We start from the raw sequence: 18,656 nt of genomic DNA on the forward strand, positions 1-18,656 counted from the left end.
CCTGTAGCGGGTCCAGTTTTAAGTGACTCAAGCAGCAGGGTTTTCATCATTTCCCTTGGGAGCCTGGCAGATTTCTCACCATGAGAGATGTTTTCCTGATCTGTTCCCCAATGTGATTCCAACCTCCAACCAGAGCACAGCACAAAGCCACAGTGGGTTAATGCTTATGGAGTTACTCCAGTACTGATGTTAACTCTTTGTGGGTGCATGTCCTGAATAAAAAGGCTTCTGAAAGGTGAATGTTATGATGCTTATCTGAAATGCTTGATAAGCATTGATAGTGTAGGACTGTATAAGTTCCAAGATCTGTGGTCCTTTACAGGAGTGTAGGTTTGTGGGAGGCTTTCTTCTCCAGCATGTAACCACACCTGCAACTGGTGGAAACTGGGAAGATAACCCCTGAAATTTCAAACTAAACAGCAAACCAAGCACGTGGCAACTGTTTTTCTTTTAGGCTTTGCTCGTACCTTGCATTTGGTCAAGAAGCTCCATTTTTCTTCACAAGCTGAGGGTTTTCCCATGGATCGCTCTCTTTGCTTGCCCTGCCTGTGCTGCCAATGCTGTGTAACCGGTAGCTTGACCGTAATGCTGAAGTAATTCTTAAAATATTGTCTGTTAAATAGATTGGTCACAATGGCATGAAGCTGTTTTCCATGAAAGACAAGTGGGATCAGACCTTGGATATGCTGTTGAATGGGAGCCTGCATAAAAAGGGGGAAATAAATGTTCAAAGCCATGCAGGGACAAAACCAGACTTAAGTCAATGGTCCACCACTAAGATATTTCCAGAATACAAGCAGTGGGGTCTTCAACCCTCACTCTTTCTCCCCTGGGTTGACCAGGCTTGGGGAGCGATGCTGTATTTGTGCCTCTGCTGGGGAAACAGAGGGTGATGTGTGGATCTGTGCCACACACCAGTCCCTCTAACTCCTGTGTCCCTATACAAGCAGTGGGGTCTTCAACCCTCACTTTTTCTCCCCTGGGTTGACCAGGCGTGGGGAGCAATGCTGTATTTGTGCCTCCGCTGGGGAAGCAGAGGGTGATGAGTGGATCTGTGGCACACACCAGTCCCTCTAACTCCTGTGTCCCTTCCTGAAGAGAGGTTTCTGTGCTCTGACAAGCCCTGTGGCCATGCTGGAGGGGCAAAGCCAAAGCCCATGTGTAATGGTAACACAGAGCCACCTTCCGCAGCGCCTGATTCACCCCAGCCCTGGACCAATTCAGCTGGGGAAGCAGAGGGTGATGAGTGGATCTGTGGCACACACCAGTCCCTCTAACTCCTGTGTCCCTTCCTGAAGAGAGGTTTCTGTGCTCTGACAAGCCCTGTGGCCATGCTGGAGGGGCAAAGCCAAAGCCCATGTGTAATGGTAACACAGAGCCACCTTCCGCAGCGCCTGATTCACCCCAGCCCTGGACCAATTCACTCTTCCCGCTGAGATCACCCTCCTGGCAAGCGCCCGCCGCTGTGCGAGACCCAGTCATCTGTCAGCACGCTGCTGACTGCAGTCTCCCAGGCAACCCTCCCTGCTCCTCTTCTTGGGAAGCGCTGCCTGTTGGTAAAGAAGCTGTCATCCCCCTTACGGTAAGTGCAGCAGATGTGAAAGGCTTTACCTGTGCCAATGAGCTCCACGGCAGGATGCTGTTGCTGTAAGGAGCGATGCTACCTTGGGTTTAGTACCTCCTGCTGAGAAGTCCTGTCTGTCTCATTGTCCTGCAGTTGTTAGCTTCTGGTAGAGAAATAACTCAGACTATCACATCCCATAGTGGCTTCTTGAGCAGAAGCTGCTCATTTTATTGCTCTGGAGGACCAGCCGCACTCCCAGTTGTAGATGTTTAACCTGGCAGTTCAGAGGGACGCTTACTCACCCGCAGTGTCCCATAAAGAAGTCCTCTGGACTGCTCTGAGTGGCTGTAATTCGGGTAGGGTGGATGCTTTGTCTTCTGGCTTGAGCTAATGGGTGCTTAAAGCTGGACAGAAACGAGCTCCATCAGTGCAGTGCTGATCACTGTCAAAACATCCTGGATCTGCAAGGCTTGAAGTTTGTGTGCTGTCCTCTGCTGCTTACTGAGAGGCTGCTCTTCTGTTTCCTTTTCAGGTTCATCTCTTGATAATACAGAAATTGAGGTCTGGTGTTTATCCTCTCGCTAAGAGGACAGTACTTTGCTGGGGTGAACAAGGTAGGGGCAAAAACTCTGTGAAAGCCTCCCTGCTAGTTTGTGTGTGGAGCAGAGAGCTCTGTCCAGCTTCCTCTGCTTGAAAATAGTCACTTAATGTGAATTCTTGATCTTAGGGCCATCAGATTCATATCTTGTTGGTGGAAGTCAAAGGCCCTGGTTCAGTGTAGCTGAACCATCCGACAGCTGGAGTTAAATGAGGTGATGGTAAGAACTGGCTTAGCCAAAGCATCTTGTGTTCCCTGTGGGTGACAGCGTGCCCTCGAATTACAGGAGCTGCTGTCATTCCTGTCCCCTGCTGTGAGCCCTGGGAGGGAGAGCACTGGATGAGCTGCCCGCTCTGGTTCACTGCTTGTTGAGAGGCAGCTGCTGGGAACCTGCTTCCCTGGAGCTTTCCTGCTGCCTTTCTGTCACAGTCTGCGCTCCCAAACCCAGGCAGACCCCTATCCCACACACCTCAGTCCTCACTTGGCTCTCTTAGCCCTGGGTGTCTCCTGAGGTGTCTGCCAACTGCTCCAGACAGCCGGGATGCCGCTGTGTGTTCACTCAGGAGCTTTCCAGGAACTCTGCGGCAGCTGCCGTGGCTGTAAATAGCATCACTTGATGATGTTTCCCAAGGGATGCAGGGGCTAAAAGATATTTTCCTGGGAATTAGGATGATGCTGCACCACTCACAAGACAGAGGATGGGAGCTGGTTCCCTCAGTGCATCCAAGATCAGGGAACCTGCCCTTTAGGCTCCAGTTCAGCAGCACAATCTGGACTGGAGCTGCTGGGCAGAGAAACCAAGGGGGAGCTAAGGCATTTGATGCTTAGTGAGCCTTATCTTATGATAAGATGTGTGGGAAACAAATCAGGAGACAGTGGCATGTGAAGTGCTTCTCCCTGCTGGCACAGATGTGACTGCAAAGCAATAGCATGAGTGGTGATTTGAAGGTCAAAGACTTGCTTGCGAGCCCTAAAATGGTTTGGAGGAAGGAGATGAGAACCTGAACCTACTATTGTGTGTGAGCAGGTACCTGGTGAAGTGGATGTAGAGCAGGACACGATGCTGTATGGTGAGATGTAGGTGGTGTGCATGGAGATCTGCTGGTACGAGGGCCAGCCAGGAGTGGGTAAGGGAGTGGGGCACTCATGAAGGCTTTCCAAACAGCTGTGGGCTGTTTTCCTTCAATTCATCAGCTGTAATCCACAGACCTGGCCTGCTTTCCTGGTGCAAATCATCCCTTCCCATGCAAGATGGGTGCTGACCTGGGGCAGCCTTGCCCGGGTTCACTTCCAGGGGATGCACCCATCCCTTTGCCCCCCAATAGCCCCTGGCAGCACAAAATCCTCCCTGCTCCCCGTTCCCTGACCCTGCTGTTTGTGTTGCCTTCCTGGGGTGAGAGGTTGCCCCCGATGACTGCACTGACTCTTTACTTTTCTCACAGTTTCTAAGACGACCGGCGTGAGGAGATGCAAATGTCAGCCCCTCTTGTACTCTGTGTGCCTCTGCTCCGCACAAACCCCTTGCTGTGACTGTTACCAGTTCCCATCCCCACTTCAGTGGCTTTTCCACCCCTACCAGCTCTGAGGACAAACTGGGACTGGGTTTGTATTGCTGAAATGCTGCTTTTGGGGTCTGACAACTCATTTATTTCAATGTAAAATGAGTGGGGGACTCTTTCCTCTTCCCTTTCTGCCTCAACACTCAGATGTTGCAGTTTGGGAGCTGCTGGTGGACTGGGACAGTAAGAAATGGAGTGGGCTGCTGGCAAACTCTTAGATTTGGACCATTGACCTGTGGGATGGGACTTTCCAGGCTGATTCAGCATTGCTTTTCCCCAAAATCGCCCCATTCAGGCACTTTGCAGGCAAGGCCAGCTGTCTGGCTCTGTTCCCCATCCAGTGCTGCCCACACTCGTTTTCCTTCCCTGCCCTCTCATCCTTTCTGTCTCCTCTTGGCTCCCTCCACATCCCAGGGATGCTTTCAGGAGCCCTTGTGCCTTGGCCGAGGGGGACATCTAGTGGGGCTGGAGCTTGGGGACCTGGCTTTTTAAATTTTAATTCTTGTATTTCTTTTTAATCCTTACAAAGGGCTGGTTTCTGCAGGAGCTGAGGTTTCTGAGCAGCCCTGCTGTCTTGGAGCAAAGCAAAGCTTTGGTGGTCCAGCTCCTTGGGTGTTTCACGTGGTGCTGTGTGACTCTTGGTTGGGACTCCTGCTTCCCATGGCACCCCCTCCGATGAGGGGTTTTTGGTCCTAATCTTGTCTAAGGTTTTATTTGTGCCTTGGTTGCAAGAACGGTTTTATCCACGCCAAGCTTTGGTGCTCACGGTGATGCCAGTTTTTTTCCAGGGAGAATTTGCACTTGCTCCTTTCTCTGTACAATGAAAATACTCCAAACCAGGTTATGGATTTGGGGGCATTGGCTTTTGTTTGACAAGGAGAAGGTGACACTGGAGCTGAGTTGTTGATGTTCTTATTTCTCCCAACTGCTGCTTTGATATCCCCTTTGCCTCAAGACTGCGATACAAACAAGAGTTACAGATGCAGTGAATGTGTCCAGAGCCAGGCTGAGAGTGAATGTGGTGGTTTTATCTCTACTTGCTTTCCTCAATCATAAAATAATGTTACTTAGGGCTTAAAATTGTCCCCCTCTAGCCAGGTTGACATCGTGGGAGGAAGGAGCCCTTCATCATGGGTTTGACAAAAGGTTGCTCGATGCAGGAGCGAGCACAGTCTTTCCAGGTAACCAGATCCCTGTTATGTGTGTGTGTTTGGGACATGAAAAAAAAAATGAGGATGAATTTGATGCCTGAGCCAAAAAGGCTTTGAGGAAATCCACCCCCAGCCCAATAATTCAGGGCAGATGATGCCGAGAGCCTGTCTCAATGTGTGCCTCAAGGAAAGGCTGAGCCGGCCTCTGAGGCCACCCTGATGCTGTGGATCCCTCGTGTGCTTAGTGCCAACAATTGGGGCTTTTTGGGAGGAGCAGGGGCACTGCTGCACCTCACTGTGGTGGGTGATGCTTGGAGAAAATAAAACCTCTCTGACCACGTTTTAATGATTTTGCTTGCACAGGATTCACATTTTTTGGAAAAGAATCTCCTGTGCTCTCCTTCCTTGGCCCCAATATCCCCCTGGCTGAGGAGGGATCCCAGAGCTGTGTTTGAGCAGGTAAATGGTGCATCTTGTGCTCAGGAGGTGAGTCCAGGGGGCAGAGAGTGAAACCCGACAAAATTCAGGGCTGAAAGTGATGCTCTACACTGCAAGGACAGAAGGGAGGACCTTATACCCCTGCGAGGTGAGGTTGATGTGATATTTGGCTGGCAGTGCCAAGTGGGGTGCACAGGTCCTGGAGTTGCACATGGGAACCAGTGTTCCCAAATCTGCTGTGAGATGGGGTGGCTGGCATGGCCCTGAGCAGGCCCATTGGCTGCAGGCTGAACCTGTGTGGCTTTTTTGGACAAATCTAGTGTCTGCTTTAAGAAAGTGGTGCTGTGGATGCAGGTGGGGAGGCCTCAGGCAGGCCCTGTTATCCCAGGCATCTCCTGCTATTGTCTGCAAGTCTCAACTTTAGGGAAAAGTTATTTTTTGTGGGGTGTAACTGCAAACTGGGCCACTGAAATTAAATAATTTGTGGTTTTATTTGCTGTCATAGCTCAGTGCTGTGAACTGCAGCAGTTTTGGGGTTCAGCTGACTTTCTTTCCCCGTTTGTGTTTCAGTGACACCAGCAGCAGGGATGTGACAGCTCTGCTGCACACAAGGAACACCCAGTGCAGGACTCATCTGCTTCCTGATGATTCTGCAGCTCCAGGGTGAAATGGTGAAGTGTTAAAACCCCTCCTGTCCCCAGCAGGAACCAAGCAGCTTGGGCTTTTAGATACTGGAAACATCCTTAATTTCTTATTTTTCTTCTTCCCTAGGACCTGTTTGCCAGCCCTTGGAGGGAAGCAGAGCAGTGTGGTGGTCTGCACAGCTCCTGATGCTGCTGTAGGAGGTGAGTGCTGGGCTGGGGGTGACTCCTGCAGGTTTTTAGGTGGGTGCTTGGTGTGATGCTCAGCTTTAGTCCTGCATCTCTGGACCCTGGACCCACTGCAGCCTGCCCAAAACAGCACAGAGGAGCTGCTGTGTGTAGGAGAGGGGTACAGGATTGAAGTGTTTTCCTTTTGAGGAGCTCAGCTCCCATTGAGCACTGGGCTAAAGGTGCTGCAGGCTTCCTGGGAGCACTGGTGAGGGAACCACAGAGCCAGAGTATTAGAAAATATCCCAGTTTATTAGAGAGTCTCCACTTCATTGAGAGTTTTACAAAACAATCTATTTACAGGCAAGGAAAGGGCAAACTGAACTTGATTGCAGTGTGCCCTTCAAGAAAAGAAATCAAATCAGCACATTCACAGGTCACATTATACAGTATTTTTCTTTACAAAAGTAAGAAGTCTAAGAGTGGTGTCTGGCACAGCTCATGTGTGTCATTGTCATTGCAGGGGACCAGCTCCAGGAACACAGACACTGCTTGCAGCACAAGTCCAAGCTCCTGGAGCTCAGCAGATGCCAGCCATGGTCTCCAGTGTGGACAACTGCCCCCAGGTCCCTTGCTGCTGCTTTCCTTGGTGAGTGACAGCGCCATTGCAGCAGACTTGGTGCAACCAGAAGATGGACAGAGACCACGGTGTGGGACAAGGGAGGAATCCCCCTTTGGGATCCCCCCCAAACTGTGGTAAGACCCCCTTCCCCCCCACGACTGTTTGAAAAGCCATGTGACACTTGAAAAAAATTACAGCAAGTGTCTTTTTGAACCTGTCCCAATAAAGTTTGCTTCTAAACATGAAGTGTTTGTAATTTTTCTTTTTTTTTAATTTAATTTTTTTTATTTTATGTGTATATCTGGAGGGGCTGATCATTCATGTTGTGTGTGAGCTGTGCTTGCTTACCCACACTCAATTTCTCCAAGTTGTGATGTGGGAACAGTCAAGGGCTAAACCAAACCATTGGTTCTGGTGAGGTAGAGGGAGGGTTGAAGTTCACAGTAGAGGCTGGGTGCTGGCTCCAGCCCATCCAAGAGGTATCTGTGTCCCTAAAGTCCTGTCTGCTGCTGGATCCAGCCCCGCAGGCTGGTGACTCGGCTGTAGACTCCAGGCTTGTTCCTCTGGGCACAGCCATCGCCCCAGCTCACAACCCCAGCCAGGAACATGCGAGTGCTGGGCTCCACGCTGACCAGTGGCCCCCCAGAGTCTCCCTGCATGGAAACAGTCACATCAGCACTAACCCAGACATGGTTCTCATGCAAAGCAATAAAGTAAACCACACAACCCTATAAGTACCAAGTCCATAGCCTGAAAAATATGTATTTTAAGTCAGAAATCTAAGTCAGCTGTCTGTACAAATTCCCTGAACCACTAAAGAATCATTCCTATATCTAAACCGAGTATTTAAGTAAGTCAGGAAGCATCACAATACCAAAAATCAAGAGCTAAACAAGCAACCTGTCCTGCTAACTAAGGCTCCAGGCAATAAAGTGGAGTGTGAGCGTGCTGTGCTCTTACCTGGTGAGATGATTTTCAGACAAGTCCTGCATCAATGCAATCTGCAGCTCACACCCACTGCGATTCATCCGTTGTCCCAATCAAGGCAGCTCCACATGGATTTGTTGTGTAAGTGCCAGACTAAAGCAGGCTGAGCGAGCAGCCCCTCGTCCCTAACTAACACTGCTCCTGGCCGCAATAACCCCATGTGCTGCCGCTGCTCCTACCTGGCACGCGTCCACGCCACCCGTCAGGATGCCCACGCACATCATGCGTGGCGTGAGCTGGTCCGTCAGCAGCTGGTTGCACACCGTCTGGTTGATCAGCCGGATTTCAGCTTTCTGCAAGATGGAGGCTCCGCTGCCTGCGAGGAAACAGAAAGGAGCAGCATCAGTAAAAGCAAATGTCACTTTTCAAGCAATTTTTCCTCCCCATTCAAGCTCTGAATGCCTAATTGCCAGGGAAATCCCTGGTGGTGTTTTTCCTACCACCACCTCTCCTGCAGAACCCATTACCATCAACTTTGTGCGCTCCCCAAGATAAATAATCTTACTTAATTAATTCCAGAGTTTTCAGGCAAACTAAATGCACTAAAACTGCGCCCACCTCCTTCCGCCGTGGCTCCCCAGCCGGTCACCCACAGGTCCTTGCCCACGGGGAAGTTGTGGGTGGCGTCAGGCAGGCAGATGGGCTGGACGACGGAGGAGAAGGTGACGGGGCTCTGCAGCTCCAGCACAGCGATGTCGTAGTCGAAGTCGAAGTCGTTGAAGTAGGGGTGCGAGATGATGCGCTTGATCTTCCGTGCCTGCACGTTGGGGCCGTTGCGTTCACCTTGGTTGGTCAGGCCCATGTAGGCCATCCACAGGCTGGGGTTTGAGTACCTGCATGAGTCCCAAAACACGGGGCAGGGTCAGGCACCGTCCTGGCTCGCTATTTTAAAACATTTCTTTGAAAAATCCTTGGAAAAACTTTTTCCTGTTCAGATAAATGCCTGAAAATGGAGGCGCACCCACCTGGGGCTGCCCTTCCGCTGCAGGAAGCAATGCGCCGCCGACACCAGCCAGCTCTCGGACACCAGCGAGGCCCCGCAGACGTGGCCCTCGCCCTCCACGTACAGGCTGACCTGCCACGGCCACTCGCCCACGTCCGAGTTCTGCCCGCCCACGATCCGCGACTTCCTCGTGAAGGTGCGGATCCCGCAGTCTGGGGGGGAAGGAGAAGGGGGCCTCGGTTACTGCCGTGCCCACACAGCGCCTCAAGTGTCCCATTTCCCACATCAGGGCTGGCACAGCAGCCACAAACACTAAATTTACTAAAATATTTACTACCAAAAGTGCAGAAAAACCTCTCTATCATCATCTGTGTGAGCCCTTTGGAACACCACAGACACTCCATGTGCTGCTAAAGAATCACAGAATGACAAAATCCCACACCGTTAGGGATTGGAAGGGACCTCCAAAGCTCATCCAGTCCAATCCCCCTGCCGGAGCAGGAACACCCAGATGAGGTTACACAGGAAGGCGTCCAGGCGGGTTTTGAATGTCTGCAGAGAAGGAGACTCCACAACCTCTCTGGGCAGCCTGGGCCAGGGCTCTGTCACCCTCACTGAGAAGAAGTTTCTTCTCCAATTGAAGTGGAACCTCCTGTGTTCCAGTTTGTGTCCGTTCCCCCTTGTCCTATCATTGTTTGTCACCGAGAAGAGCCTGGCTCCATCCTCGTGATACTCACACTTTAAATATTGATAAACATGAATGAGGTCTCCCCTCAGTCTCCTCTTCTGCAAACTAAAGAGCCCCAGCTCCCTCAGCCACTCCTCAGAAGGGAGATGCTCCACTCCCTCCATCATCTTTGTAGCCCTACACTGGACTCTCTCCAGCAGTTCCCTGTCCTTCTTGAACTGAGGGGCCCAGAACACAGCTTGCTTGTTTCTTATAAGCATAAAGCAAGCAAAGTGGGCTATTTTCAGATCAAGCCATGGCACAGAAAAGTCATGAGCTCCCTCACACTGAACTATTTCTCCAAGTGGCCCAGAAAGCCATGTCCCCATTCCCCGGGTACTCACTGCACTTGTCCTCGTCGGAGTTGTCCTCGCAGTCCTGCTCCCCGTCGCACTCCGGGTTCTGTTTGCTGATGCAGCGCCCGTTGCGGCACTTGTAGGTGTACTCCTTGCAGGGGACCGTTGGCTGGATCACTGCAGGCAGGATGAAGGGAGAAGAAGGCTTAGACCCGCTGCTCAGGAGCCCTTCACCTCTTCTGCCCAGGGAAAACCCACGTGAGGGAACCCCTGAGAGGCTGCATTTGAGGGGAGGCCCATCCTCACCGTTGCTGCAGCTGCCCTCGTCGCTCCCGTCCCCGCAGTCGTCCTTGCCGTCGCATTTCTGCGCGCCGGGGATGCACTTCCCGTTGCTGCACTTGAAGCTGTCGGCTGCGCAGCCTGGGGGTAAAAAAAGCAGCTCCTGAGGCCCCAAAATCCCACGGTTCCTCCAACGCATCTGCATCCACCCCTCTTATCCCCGGTAAAACCCCTGCAGCTACAAGGCAAGCTGGCTTTTGGGGTTCCTTGCCGTGCTCAGCCCTCACTGCCCCGGGGGTGAGGTACTCACCGCACTGCAGCTCGTCGCTGTTGTCGCCGCAGTCGTTGACATTGTCGCAGACCCAGAATTTGGGCTTGCACCAGCCGTTCTGGCAGCGGAACTGCTGCTCCGTACAGGCTGGAAGAAACGGCGAGAAATCAGGGGAAGAGACCTGCAAGGGCACCTGTGGTGCCATGGGAAGGAGCAAAAAGCATCCCGACAGCTTGGGGACACACAAGGGCACATAAACACGTGATGCACGTAGGCTGCAGCACAGGATTTCCACTGCTCTGCAGAGCAAACCATTCGGAGAGCTGTAACGTCTTAGGCAGTTGAGGCTGAAGCTGACGTTACACCCGCAGGACAACTGGAGCAAGGTGGTTGCTACAACCAGTGGGAACCACCCGAAACACCCAGACCACGGAGCAGCACGCTCGTCCTCTCACTACAGCCCCTTCGATGGGAACAACACCCCTAACAGGGGCATCCCCTCCTCTCTAACTAACTGCAGACCCTGGATAATAACATTATCCATGGGGTAGCACTGCTGATTCAAGAGGAAAGCAAAGAAACAACTGCCCTGAATCACACATGATATCAAACATCCTAACAGTGGTGTTTAGAAAAAACTGCTGGCCCTGAAAAACCCAGCAGCGTTCCCTGCACCACCCAGGTTTTCCAGGTGTGCTCTGCAATCCCTGCCCGCATCGGTCACAAAATACATCCCTTTACACCACCCAGCTCAGCCAAACCCACAACAGCCTCAAGGATTACATAGAAAAACACATTCCCAGCTGGGAGGGACTGAAAGGAAGGGAGATGCCACTGGGAGAGGGCTAGATTAGCAGGCACCTATGGTTCCTATGATGGGAAAGGATCCCAAATCGATCCCCACATTGGGTGCCTGGAGGAGCGGAGCAGCGCTGGTGCCAGTGAGCGAGACGGGCAGGGAGATTCAGCTCTACACCACGTTACCCATAACAAACCCGGAGCAAATCCCCACAAAAAGGAAGGAAGACAGGACAGACTTACTGCAGGATCGCTCGTCGCTGCCGTCCACGCAGTCCTGCCACCCGTCACAGCGCATGCTGAGCTCAATGCAGCGGCCGGTGTTGCAGGTGAACTTGCCAGGGCAGGCTGAGCGGGGAGGAAGGGATGAAACAATGTGTGAGCCCTCAGATCATCTCCTCTGCATCCCTTCCCCAAAGAACACAACAATCCCTGCGCCTCCAGCTTTAAAAGCAGCCTTTCCTCAGAGCAGAGCGGGAATACAAAGGGGTTTGCAGGAAAATAAGGCACTTCCCAATTTACAGCGCAGTGTAAGCGCAGAGCAGGGACAAGCTCCAAACCTCAGTTCCCACCCAGCCTCAGAGATTTCCCCCCAGCCTCAGGGTTTCAACTCACGATCGCCGGAGTCGTAGGACAGGTACTCGGCAGAGAAGCCGGTGTCCGTGTAGGACTGGTCTGAGTGGAACCGCACCTCGATTTTGTTGGTGGTGCTGGCCACCACGAACTGGGCACGCTCCCCGCAGTACCTGCAGGGAGAGAGAGCAAAGATGAAGGCAATGCTGTGGGTCAGCACTGAGCAAACCTTTTCCATCCCTAAAGTCCCATCAAAGGGTCACTTCACCCCCCAGAGTGAAGGGACCGGGTCTGATTCCAGCACAAACCATTAGACCTCCCAGTCCACACACACGAGCCAAATTTGGCTGCTGTCAGTAGAAGGTTTGGGCCGGTTGCAAACACCACCACGCTGTGACCATGGAAATGATTTGGAGTGAGTTCACCCAAATCCCTGCCTGACACACGGACGTTTCTGCTCTAAGGCCACAGGATCCCATCCCACCACAGGCAGGAATCACTCACACAAGCACCACGGATACAGGGGCTGACTTTGAAACCCTCTCTCTTCCAAGATGGGTAAGACCCCTTGCCTAAAATGCAGGGAAACAACGCTGCTCACGTCCCCTGTGCAGCACCAAGTGGTCTTTTTGGCCCAGCTTACGTTAGTTAGCAAACAGTAAAAGCAGCAGCAAATGCATCACCAAACGCCGTGCAATTACCCTAGCAATGAAGGATTTGCTCATTCGAGCAAACCCACGCCAGACGTTTCACAGCATTTGAGGGGTATTCAGCTACAGCACCCAACAAACTCCAGGTGTCATCCCCACAACCAAGGGTGCTGCTCATGTGTCACCGAGCTACGAGAGCAGGTCAGACCCAAGCACCCCATTCCAAAAAGCACCAGTACGCTTGTTCCCACAGCAAATTTAGGGCAAGCAGGAGGTTATCACTAAACTAGGCAGGTTTTATCACTAAACACAGCCCCTCCGCTCAAGGGGCCAATGCCGTGGGTCACAGAGTGCCCAACACCTACCTCGTGCTGTTGACCTGCACGTAGTCCTTGGTGCAGGAGCTGACCGGGATCCCCGGCTCCAGCACGAAGAACATGTTGAAACGCACCTTCACGTTCTTTTTAGAGGGAACCTGCAACGGGAAGCAGAGTCAGGGGCATGGCCTTTACTGAGGCACAGGAAATGGGCATAAGTCCATCTTCCAGAAGGAAAAGAAACACCTTCCCTAAGTCACCGTGATGCACCCTAAAGCAAAAGGACACACAGAGCGGGGATCTGCTCTATCTGCTGTGAGACGATGAGCAAGCTCGTTTGACAGACTAATTAAGGCACAGAGAGGACTCTGTCTCACCTCTATGTTCCACACACAGTCCGTGGCCGGGGGGTAGTGAGCCGGGTAATAGGGAGTGGTGAAGGTGCCGCTCTCTCCTTTCAGAGTCCCACCACAACCTAGAAGATAAGCAGGAAGGTGAAAACAGGTTAGAGACGCAAAGAGATGTGGTTTTCCCAAGCCTTGGCCGGGAGGGAGGCAGATAAACCAGCCTCTGACGAGGTTAAGTTGATCTCTGGAGAGAGCAGCTCTGCTCCAAGGCTTGGAGAGCACCCAAGGGATCAAGCTGCATGTCTCATCCAACAGAGTCCTTATTCTGCCCTCCTCAGGGGATGTCATTACAGCATCCAAGAGTGCTGAGGGCAAGGGAAGCTCCAAGAGCCAAGATGTGGCCGTGGAAACATCCCTGGCAAACCGAACACAGCTGTGCCCATGGAGCGGACAGGGCCAAGGCCTCTGCTCACCTTTCGTCACCTCAACGCTCACCTTTCATCTTCGGGAGCTGGAAGAACTCGGCCTTAAAGCCGGGGAACCTCCCCTCCTTGTTGGTAACCAACGTGACGAGCATGACGTTCTGCGAGGACAGGAAGGTCAGGTTGTAGGAAGGGGCGTAATTCCCACAGAGCCTAGGAAATGAAGGACAAAACCCGTTAAACACAGCGCGTAACGAGCCTCGAGCAGCACAGATCACCTCTGAGCAGGGATGCTCACCTGACCAAAGCGTGGGGCTCCACGGGGCTGAGGGAGTCGTACACCTTGATGTAGTCGCTGGTCTCCGTGCACTGCTCCAGCTCCAGCGTCTTGAAGGTCAGGCTGATGACGGAGCTGGCGTCCGCCCGCAGCGCCCAGTAGCAGAGCGCGTTGTTGGGGTAGGGGCTGTTGGGGAAGCCCGGCGTGGTGAAAGTGGTGATCTCCCCTTCCTTGGCGTGGAGGCCGAACATGCAGCTGTCTGCCCAGGAGAGCAGCGAGGAGTCAGCAAGGAAAAGCAGGAGCTTCTGGCCTGCCTTTCACCCGAAATGCAGAGGAAGATCTGTACTTACTGTTCGGAGCAGAGTCAGCTATGCTGGAGTCCACAGCTGTGGGAGAAAAACAGAGGTGGTGTCATTTTTGGGTTGTGCAAAGTCCCTGGGACCTGCACTGATTTGGCCTTGCTGGTGGGGTCTCTCCCTGTGAGCTGGGCAGGGGGTGCTGCTCCTGCCCAGGTTTTGGGGAGCTGAGGATTCACCCCTGTTCCCCTCCATATGGATTTGGAGGAGCACTCAGTGTTTGAGCAATGGGGAGGGGATCTGCACCGCCTCCCCCAGCCTGTGTGGTCCATCAAAACAGCGCTGTCAAAGGCGGGTCCTTACACTCAACATCAGAGCCATCCCCCCAGCCAAATGCACCCAAAGGAGGGCTGTGACCAGTGAAATGTCCCCCCATGTCCACCGCAAAGGCCAGCACTCACGGAAAGCGACGACCGACTCCACCTTCAGCATGGGGTTTCGCAGGCGGGGGTTCCACCTCTGGACCAGGCTCTGCTTGTCTGCCATCGCCCTGTCCAGGCTCTGCTCCCGGTACTTGGGGATCACGAACACCGACCGGTAGTAGGCAATGACGCTGCCTTCACTGCAGGGGAAAGGCGATTACGGAGTGAGAGCAAGGACAGACGCAAGCATCAACAGAAGGAGCCAGGCCAACAGCCCAGGAACAAGGGTCCATGGCTGTGTGACATCCCAGCATCGCCCTCCTGCATCCCCAGACAGGGCTTAGACAGCCCCTAACACTCACCTAAACGCCGTTATCACTGTCTCTTTGTGGTAAGGACCAATATCTGGATGGTTCCTGTAGATCTCCTCCACCTGAAAGGTTTAAAGAAGAGCGTTCAGCACATCTGGAAGTGAGGAGGGGAAAAAGACTAAAGCCAGATAGAGCTTCAAGCCTGCTATGGAAAATCAGGGCACGTACCCGGCTGCAGGGATCTGCAGAGGCCAAAGAGAGGAAGAGGGAGAGTTGATAGTCCCAGAGCCGCACACCACAGGGGACGCACCCCGAATACCCGAGTCTGAGGGGAAAGGCAAGACCAGCCATGGCTTCAGCAGAGGGCAGACACCCACCTCCCTCAGCCCCACAGTGCACCACCCTGGGGTCTGCCCAGGCACATGCTGGGTCACAGAGGCAGAGACACCCCATGGGACTGGAGAAGCAAGAAATCTCCAAGCAGTCTTAAACGCAAGATCCCCACAGCCACTGGGCAAGAGGAAATAGCCCTTCTCGCAGGAGGAGGGATGGAAAAAAGCCTCTTACCGTGCTCTTCACCTTCTTGGCCAGCATGATGAACTCTGGTGAGCTGGAGCTCTCGTAGGCATCAAGGAAGTCCAAGTTCAGCACCCGTAAGTGGCCAAGGAAAACCTTCCGGACGGCCACGTTCCTGTCTGGAAAGGAGTCAGAAAGGGCTGTCAGGGCTGGGACCGGGGCACAGCAGGTCCCCAGTGACAGGAATCGGGGAAAGAGGGGTGGAAATGGTGTCCCCACACTTCCTGGAGCCCTCCCAGATAACACCACCAGATAACGAAGCTGCCATCACACTCACATTTGAAGTGCCAAACCAGGAGGCCGGTGGCGAGGGAGATGAGCAGGAAAAGAACGATCGCGACGGCGACGACCACCCGCCGCTTCGGGCCGCGCTTCTCCACCTTCTTGGAGTTCATGGCAGGGAGGAACTCCACCCCCTCCTCCAGGTTGTTCATGTCCTGGGAGGGGAGAGAGGGCAGGAGGGTGGGAAGGGCATTCCCAAAGCCTGAAGAGGTCCCACCAAAACAGCCTAGAGCAGAGCGACCTGTCCATGGCAGCTCCTCATCCCCAACAGCACAAGGCATCCCTCTGCACCTCCACTCCTGAGGGCTTTTTGGGAGGAATCACACCGCCATCAGCTCAAATAAATTCAGGGACGAGGCCACACACCCCCCTGTGACCCAAAACCTCAGAAACCTCTGCCTGCCAGCAGATGAAACTGCAGAGAAAAATTCACCCCTGCAAAGCACTCGCTGCATGGGATGTGTCACCCGTGGGAGCTGTGTCACCCGTGGGAGCTGTGTCACCCGTAGCTTGTGGGTATAAATAAAGAGCATTCCCGTAAAAGAAGGAAATGAGCTACTTCCTCCCTTGACATCGGTACAACTCTCCATCCATCTCTCACACCACCAGAGCGCTCCTGTATTTCTGCCTGGGTTTCCCATCCGGCACAAATTATAATCAAAAGAAATAAACCAAAACTGGAAGGTGAGCACACAAGACATCGCAAAACCAGACAGATTTCAGGTGTTAGCTAACAAAGAGCAGATTTAGGAGCAAGGAGTGACACCCACAGCAGAGAGCTCTCACTGCTGTCACCGCCCCGTGCCAGGCCAGGTGACAAAGAGGAAGGTCTCTGTCACGGTGTAAAACCCTCCCTGCGTCGGGGTTTCACTTTCTCGCGTTTTGGGCTTACCTGCCCTCCACCCTGACCTCCTCGGGTACCTCCAGCCCTGGGGGAAATCAGAGCGGCTGCAGCTCAGATGTTTTCAGAGGACGCCGCACTGCCCAGAGCATCCTCGGTCCAGGCAGATTTGGGGGGCCCACATCTGCACTGCGCTTCCCCTCCTCCCCAGAGCGGGGACCGCAGCTTCTGCTTGCGCCTCCCTCAGGTGGGGAGGGCTCTGTGCCTGCTGCAAACTGTTTAAACCAGGAGGATGCCTGGCTTTTCCAGCCACCACCTTCTTGTTTTCCCCTTCTCTGAGCCTCACCAGGCTGCGGCTCCAGAGGACAGCAAGGATGCAACAACATTAAGTGCCGACGAGCACAAATTCGCTGCTTTCGACTGCCTTCCTGCGCGGCAACAGGGGTAAGGTCCTCCCTGCAAACACTGCCTGGCCTCTCCCAGCTCAGGGCTGACCCAAACACAAGCTAAAAGTCAGGAAAAACCAGAAACAGAGGCGATCCTGGTGACAGAGGGACCCCTGAGCCCCCTCATGCAGACCCAGCCATCCTCACCACACTTCCCTTAGATGCAGTGGCTTCACTGTCTTACCTTTCCCAAACCTCACATCCCAGGAAAGCCCAGCTCCCGGTTACACCATTCCCAAACTCCTTTTGCCCTTTGCTTCACCCAATCTCCCCTCCCACCCTCCACACCTCCCCAGAGCCTCTCCTCCCTGCGGTATTCGCCCCAGGCTCTTTACAGAAGCAAGGGAGGTGGCAGGGGAGGCACCTTCCCCCACATTTTTTGTCAAGGACTCTCTAAGTTCAATCCTCTGCAAACACTGATTAGAAAGCCACTAAGTCTACCAGTTCTCACACCAATCATCCCGATTTATAACAACCTCTGGGGCTTAAACCCAGGAGATATCGCCGTACAAGGGCAAACTGCACAATGCTGTGGCATTTTCACATCCTCTTGGAGCTAAAGGCTGTGCCTCTGCAGAGAGAAAAATCTCTTAGGTGGGAGCAGCCCATCAGTGTGATTAAACCAGAAGGAAAACACAGCTCCTCACCGTCTGATCACACTTTATAGACCATTTCTCTGCTTTTCTTGGGAAAAAAAACGATACACAGCATGCTCTGGTCAGGCTGTTCTTGCTCCAAAGCCACGATGCACAGCACCAAAAGAAATCAAAGGAGCGTGGGGCCTCCCAGGTTCTTTTTACCATCACTCCTGTTCGAGATGCACAAGCAGCCACAGTTACTCACAGGAGTTACCCAGTGAGTAGAGGGAGATGTGAGACTGGATCCAAAGCAGCTGCTGTGAGGAGCTGCTGTGTATCACAACCCGAGTAAGCAGCAGCGATCCCTGCAAACCCTTTCCTCCACGCAAGGCAAAGGATCTGAAGCATCCCTCAAGCACTACAGGAATGTCAAGCGGGTCGTGCTGGGAAGGTTTCAGAGCAGGGCCCGTGCCCTGACCTCCGAGTAAGAGCCTGAATCCTCCCTGTCCACAAAATGCACCTCTTTGACCTCAGTCCCAGGCTTCTCTGTGCCCAAACAGCCTCCATCACTCTCCCATGGTGCTGCTGCCACTTGGTGGAAAACAGCTCCTGTGCGGCGCTGGATGGAAGCAAAGGCTCAAAAAATGAATTAAATCAAGAGAAAGATGACTGTAATTTTACTCTCCTTTAGCTAACGGCCGCTGCACTGAGCATCGCGACTTTGGGCGTAAACCAGAGAGGATCTGAACGCACGTCCTGCTCTCACCTTGTGCACCAACCCCCAGCACAAGGTGACTCAGCGTCTGACGCCGCTGCCCTTCTCGAGGAAATTACTCCAATAAACGCTATTAACAGAAAACCTTCCTTGCTATTCTCCCCGCCTTAGTCACAGGTTTCAGTGACTTCCTCATGCTCCTCCTCACCGGCACCACGGAGCTCCCCACGGCAGGGTCGGAGGTTTCCTGGCAGAAAAGCCACATGCCAAGCAAGTGAAAGGGTCTGAAAGACGTCGCCTTGCTTCTCCCGTGCCTCAGTTTCCCCTGGATTACAAACCCCATGGGGAAACCCGGAAAAGGAGCGCACGCAGGTGGATTTATGCAGCGACTGGAGGTCTCTTGCACACAACTCCTCCGTGCAAAGAGAGCTCAGAGAGAAGCCCTGTGCCCACGCAAAAACCTCCTCACCCCTCTTCTAAGCTACCCACACGATATATTTTTAGACAACTGTACTCTGCCAGACTGGACAAACCAGATGCAGAAGTGACTAATTCTGTCAG

At 53.2% G+C, this 18,656-nt stretch overlaps 1 protein-coding gene across 1 annotated transcript in view; it reads right to left on the minus strand.

The window, feature by feature from the left end:
• Positions 1-7,232: 7,232 nt before the first annotated feature.
• The window catches only part of ST14 (suppression of tumorigenicity 14 (colon carcinoma)), a 15,690-nt gene continuing 4,266 nt past the window's right edge, over positions 7,233-18,656 (minus strand). The window contains exons 2-19 of the mRNA XM_010187825.1: positions 15,511-15,670; positions 15,225-15,352; positions 14,709-14,779; positions 14,386-14,546; positions 13,979-14,014; positions 13,650-13,887; positions 13,425-13,564; positions 12,960-13,057; positions 12,631-12,740; positions 11,658-11,788; positions 11,286-11,390; positions 10,284-10,391; positions 10,001-10,114; positions 9,743-9,871; positions 8,694-8,883; positions 8,287-8,561; positions 7,908-8,044; positions 7,233-7,394 (exon numbers count right to left, since the gene is read on the minus strand). Of these exons, the coding sequence (XP_010186127.1) occupies positions 7,233-7,394; positions 7,908-8,044; positions 8,287-8,561; positions 8,694-8,883; positions 9,743-9,871; positions 10,001-10,114; positions 10,284-10,391; positions 11,286-11,390; positions 11,658-11,788; positions 12,631-12,740; positions 12,960-13,057; positions 13,425-13,564; positions 13,650-13,887; positions 13,979-14,014; positions 14,386-14,546; positions 14,709-14,779; positions 15,225-15,352; positions 15,511-15,670 (2,493 nt within the window). The remainder of the gene's footprint in view (positions 7,395-7,907; positions 8,045-8,286; positions 8,562-8,693; positions 8,884-9,742; positions 9,872-10,000; positions 10,115-10,283; positions 10,392-11,285; positions 11,391-11,657; positions 11,789-12,630; positions 12,741-12,959; positions 13,058-13,424; positions 13,565-13,649; positions 13,888-13,978; positions 14,015-14,385; positions 14,547-14,708; positions 14,780-15,224; positions 15,353-15,510; positions 15,671-18,656) is intronic.

The sequence above is a fragment of the Mesitornis unicolor genome, unplaced genomic scaffold (genome assembly GCF_000695765.1).
Source record: "Mesitornis unicolor isolate BGI_N332 unplaced genomic scaffold, ASM69576v1 scaffold16107, whole genome shotgun sequence".
Classification (NCBI taxonomy): domain Eukaryota; kingdom Metazoa; phylum Chordata; class Aves; order Mesitornithiformes; family Mesitornithidae; genus Mesitornis; species Mesitornis unicolor.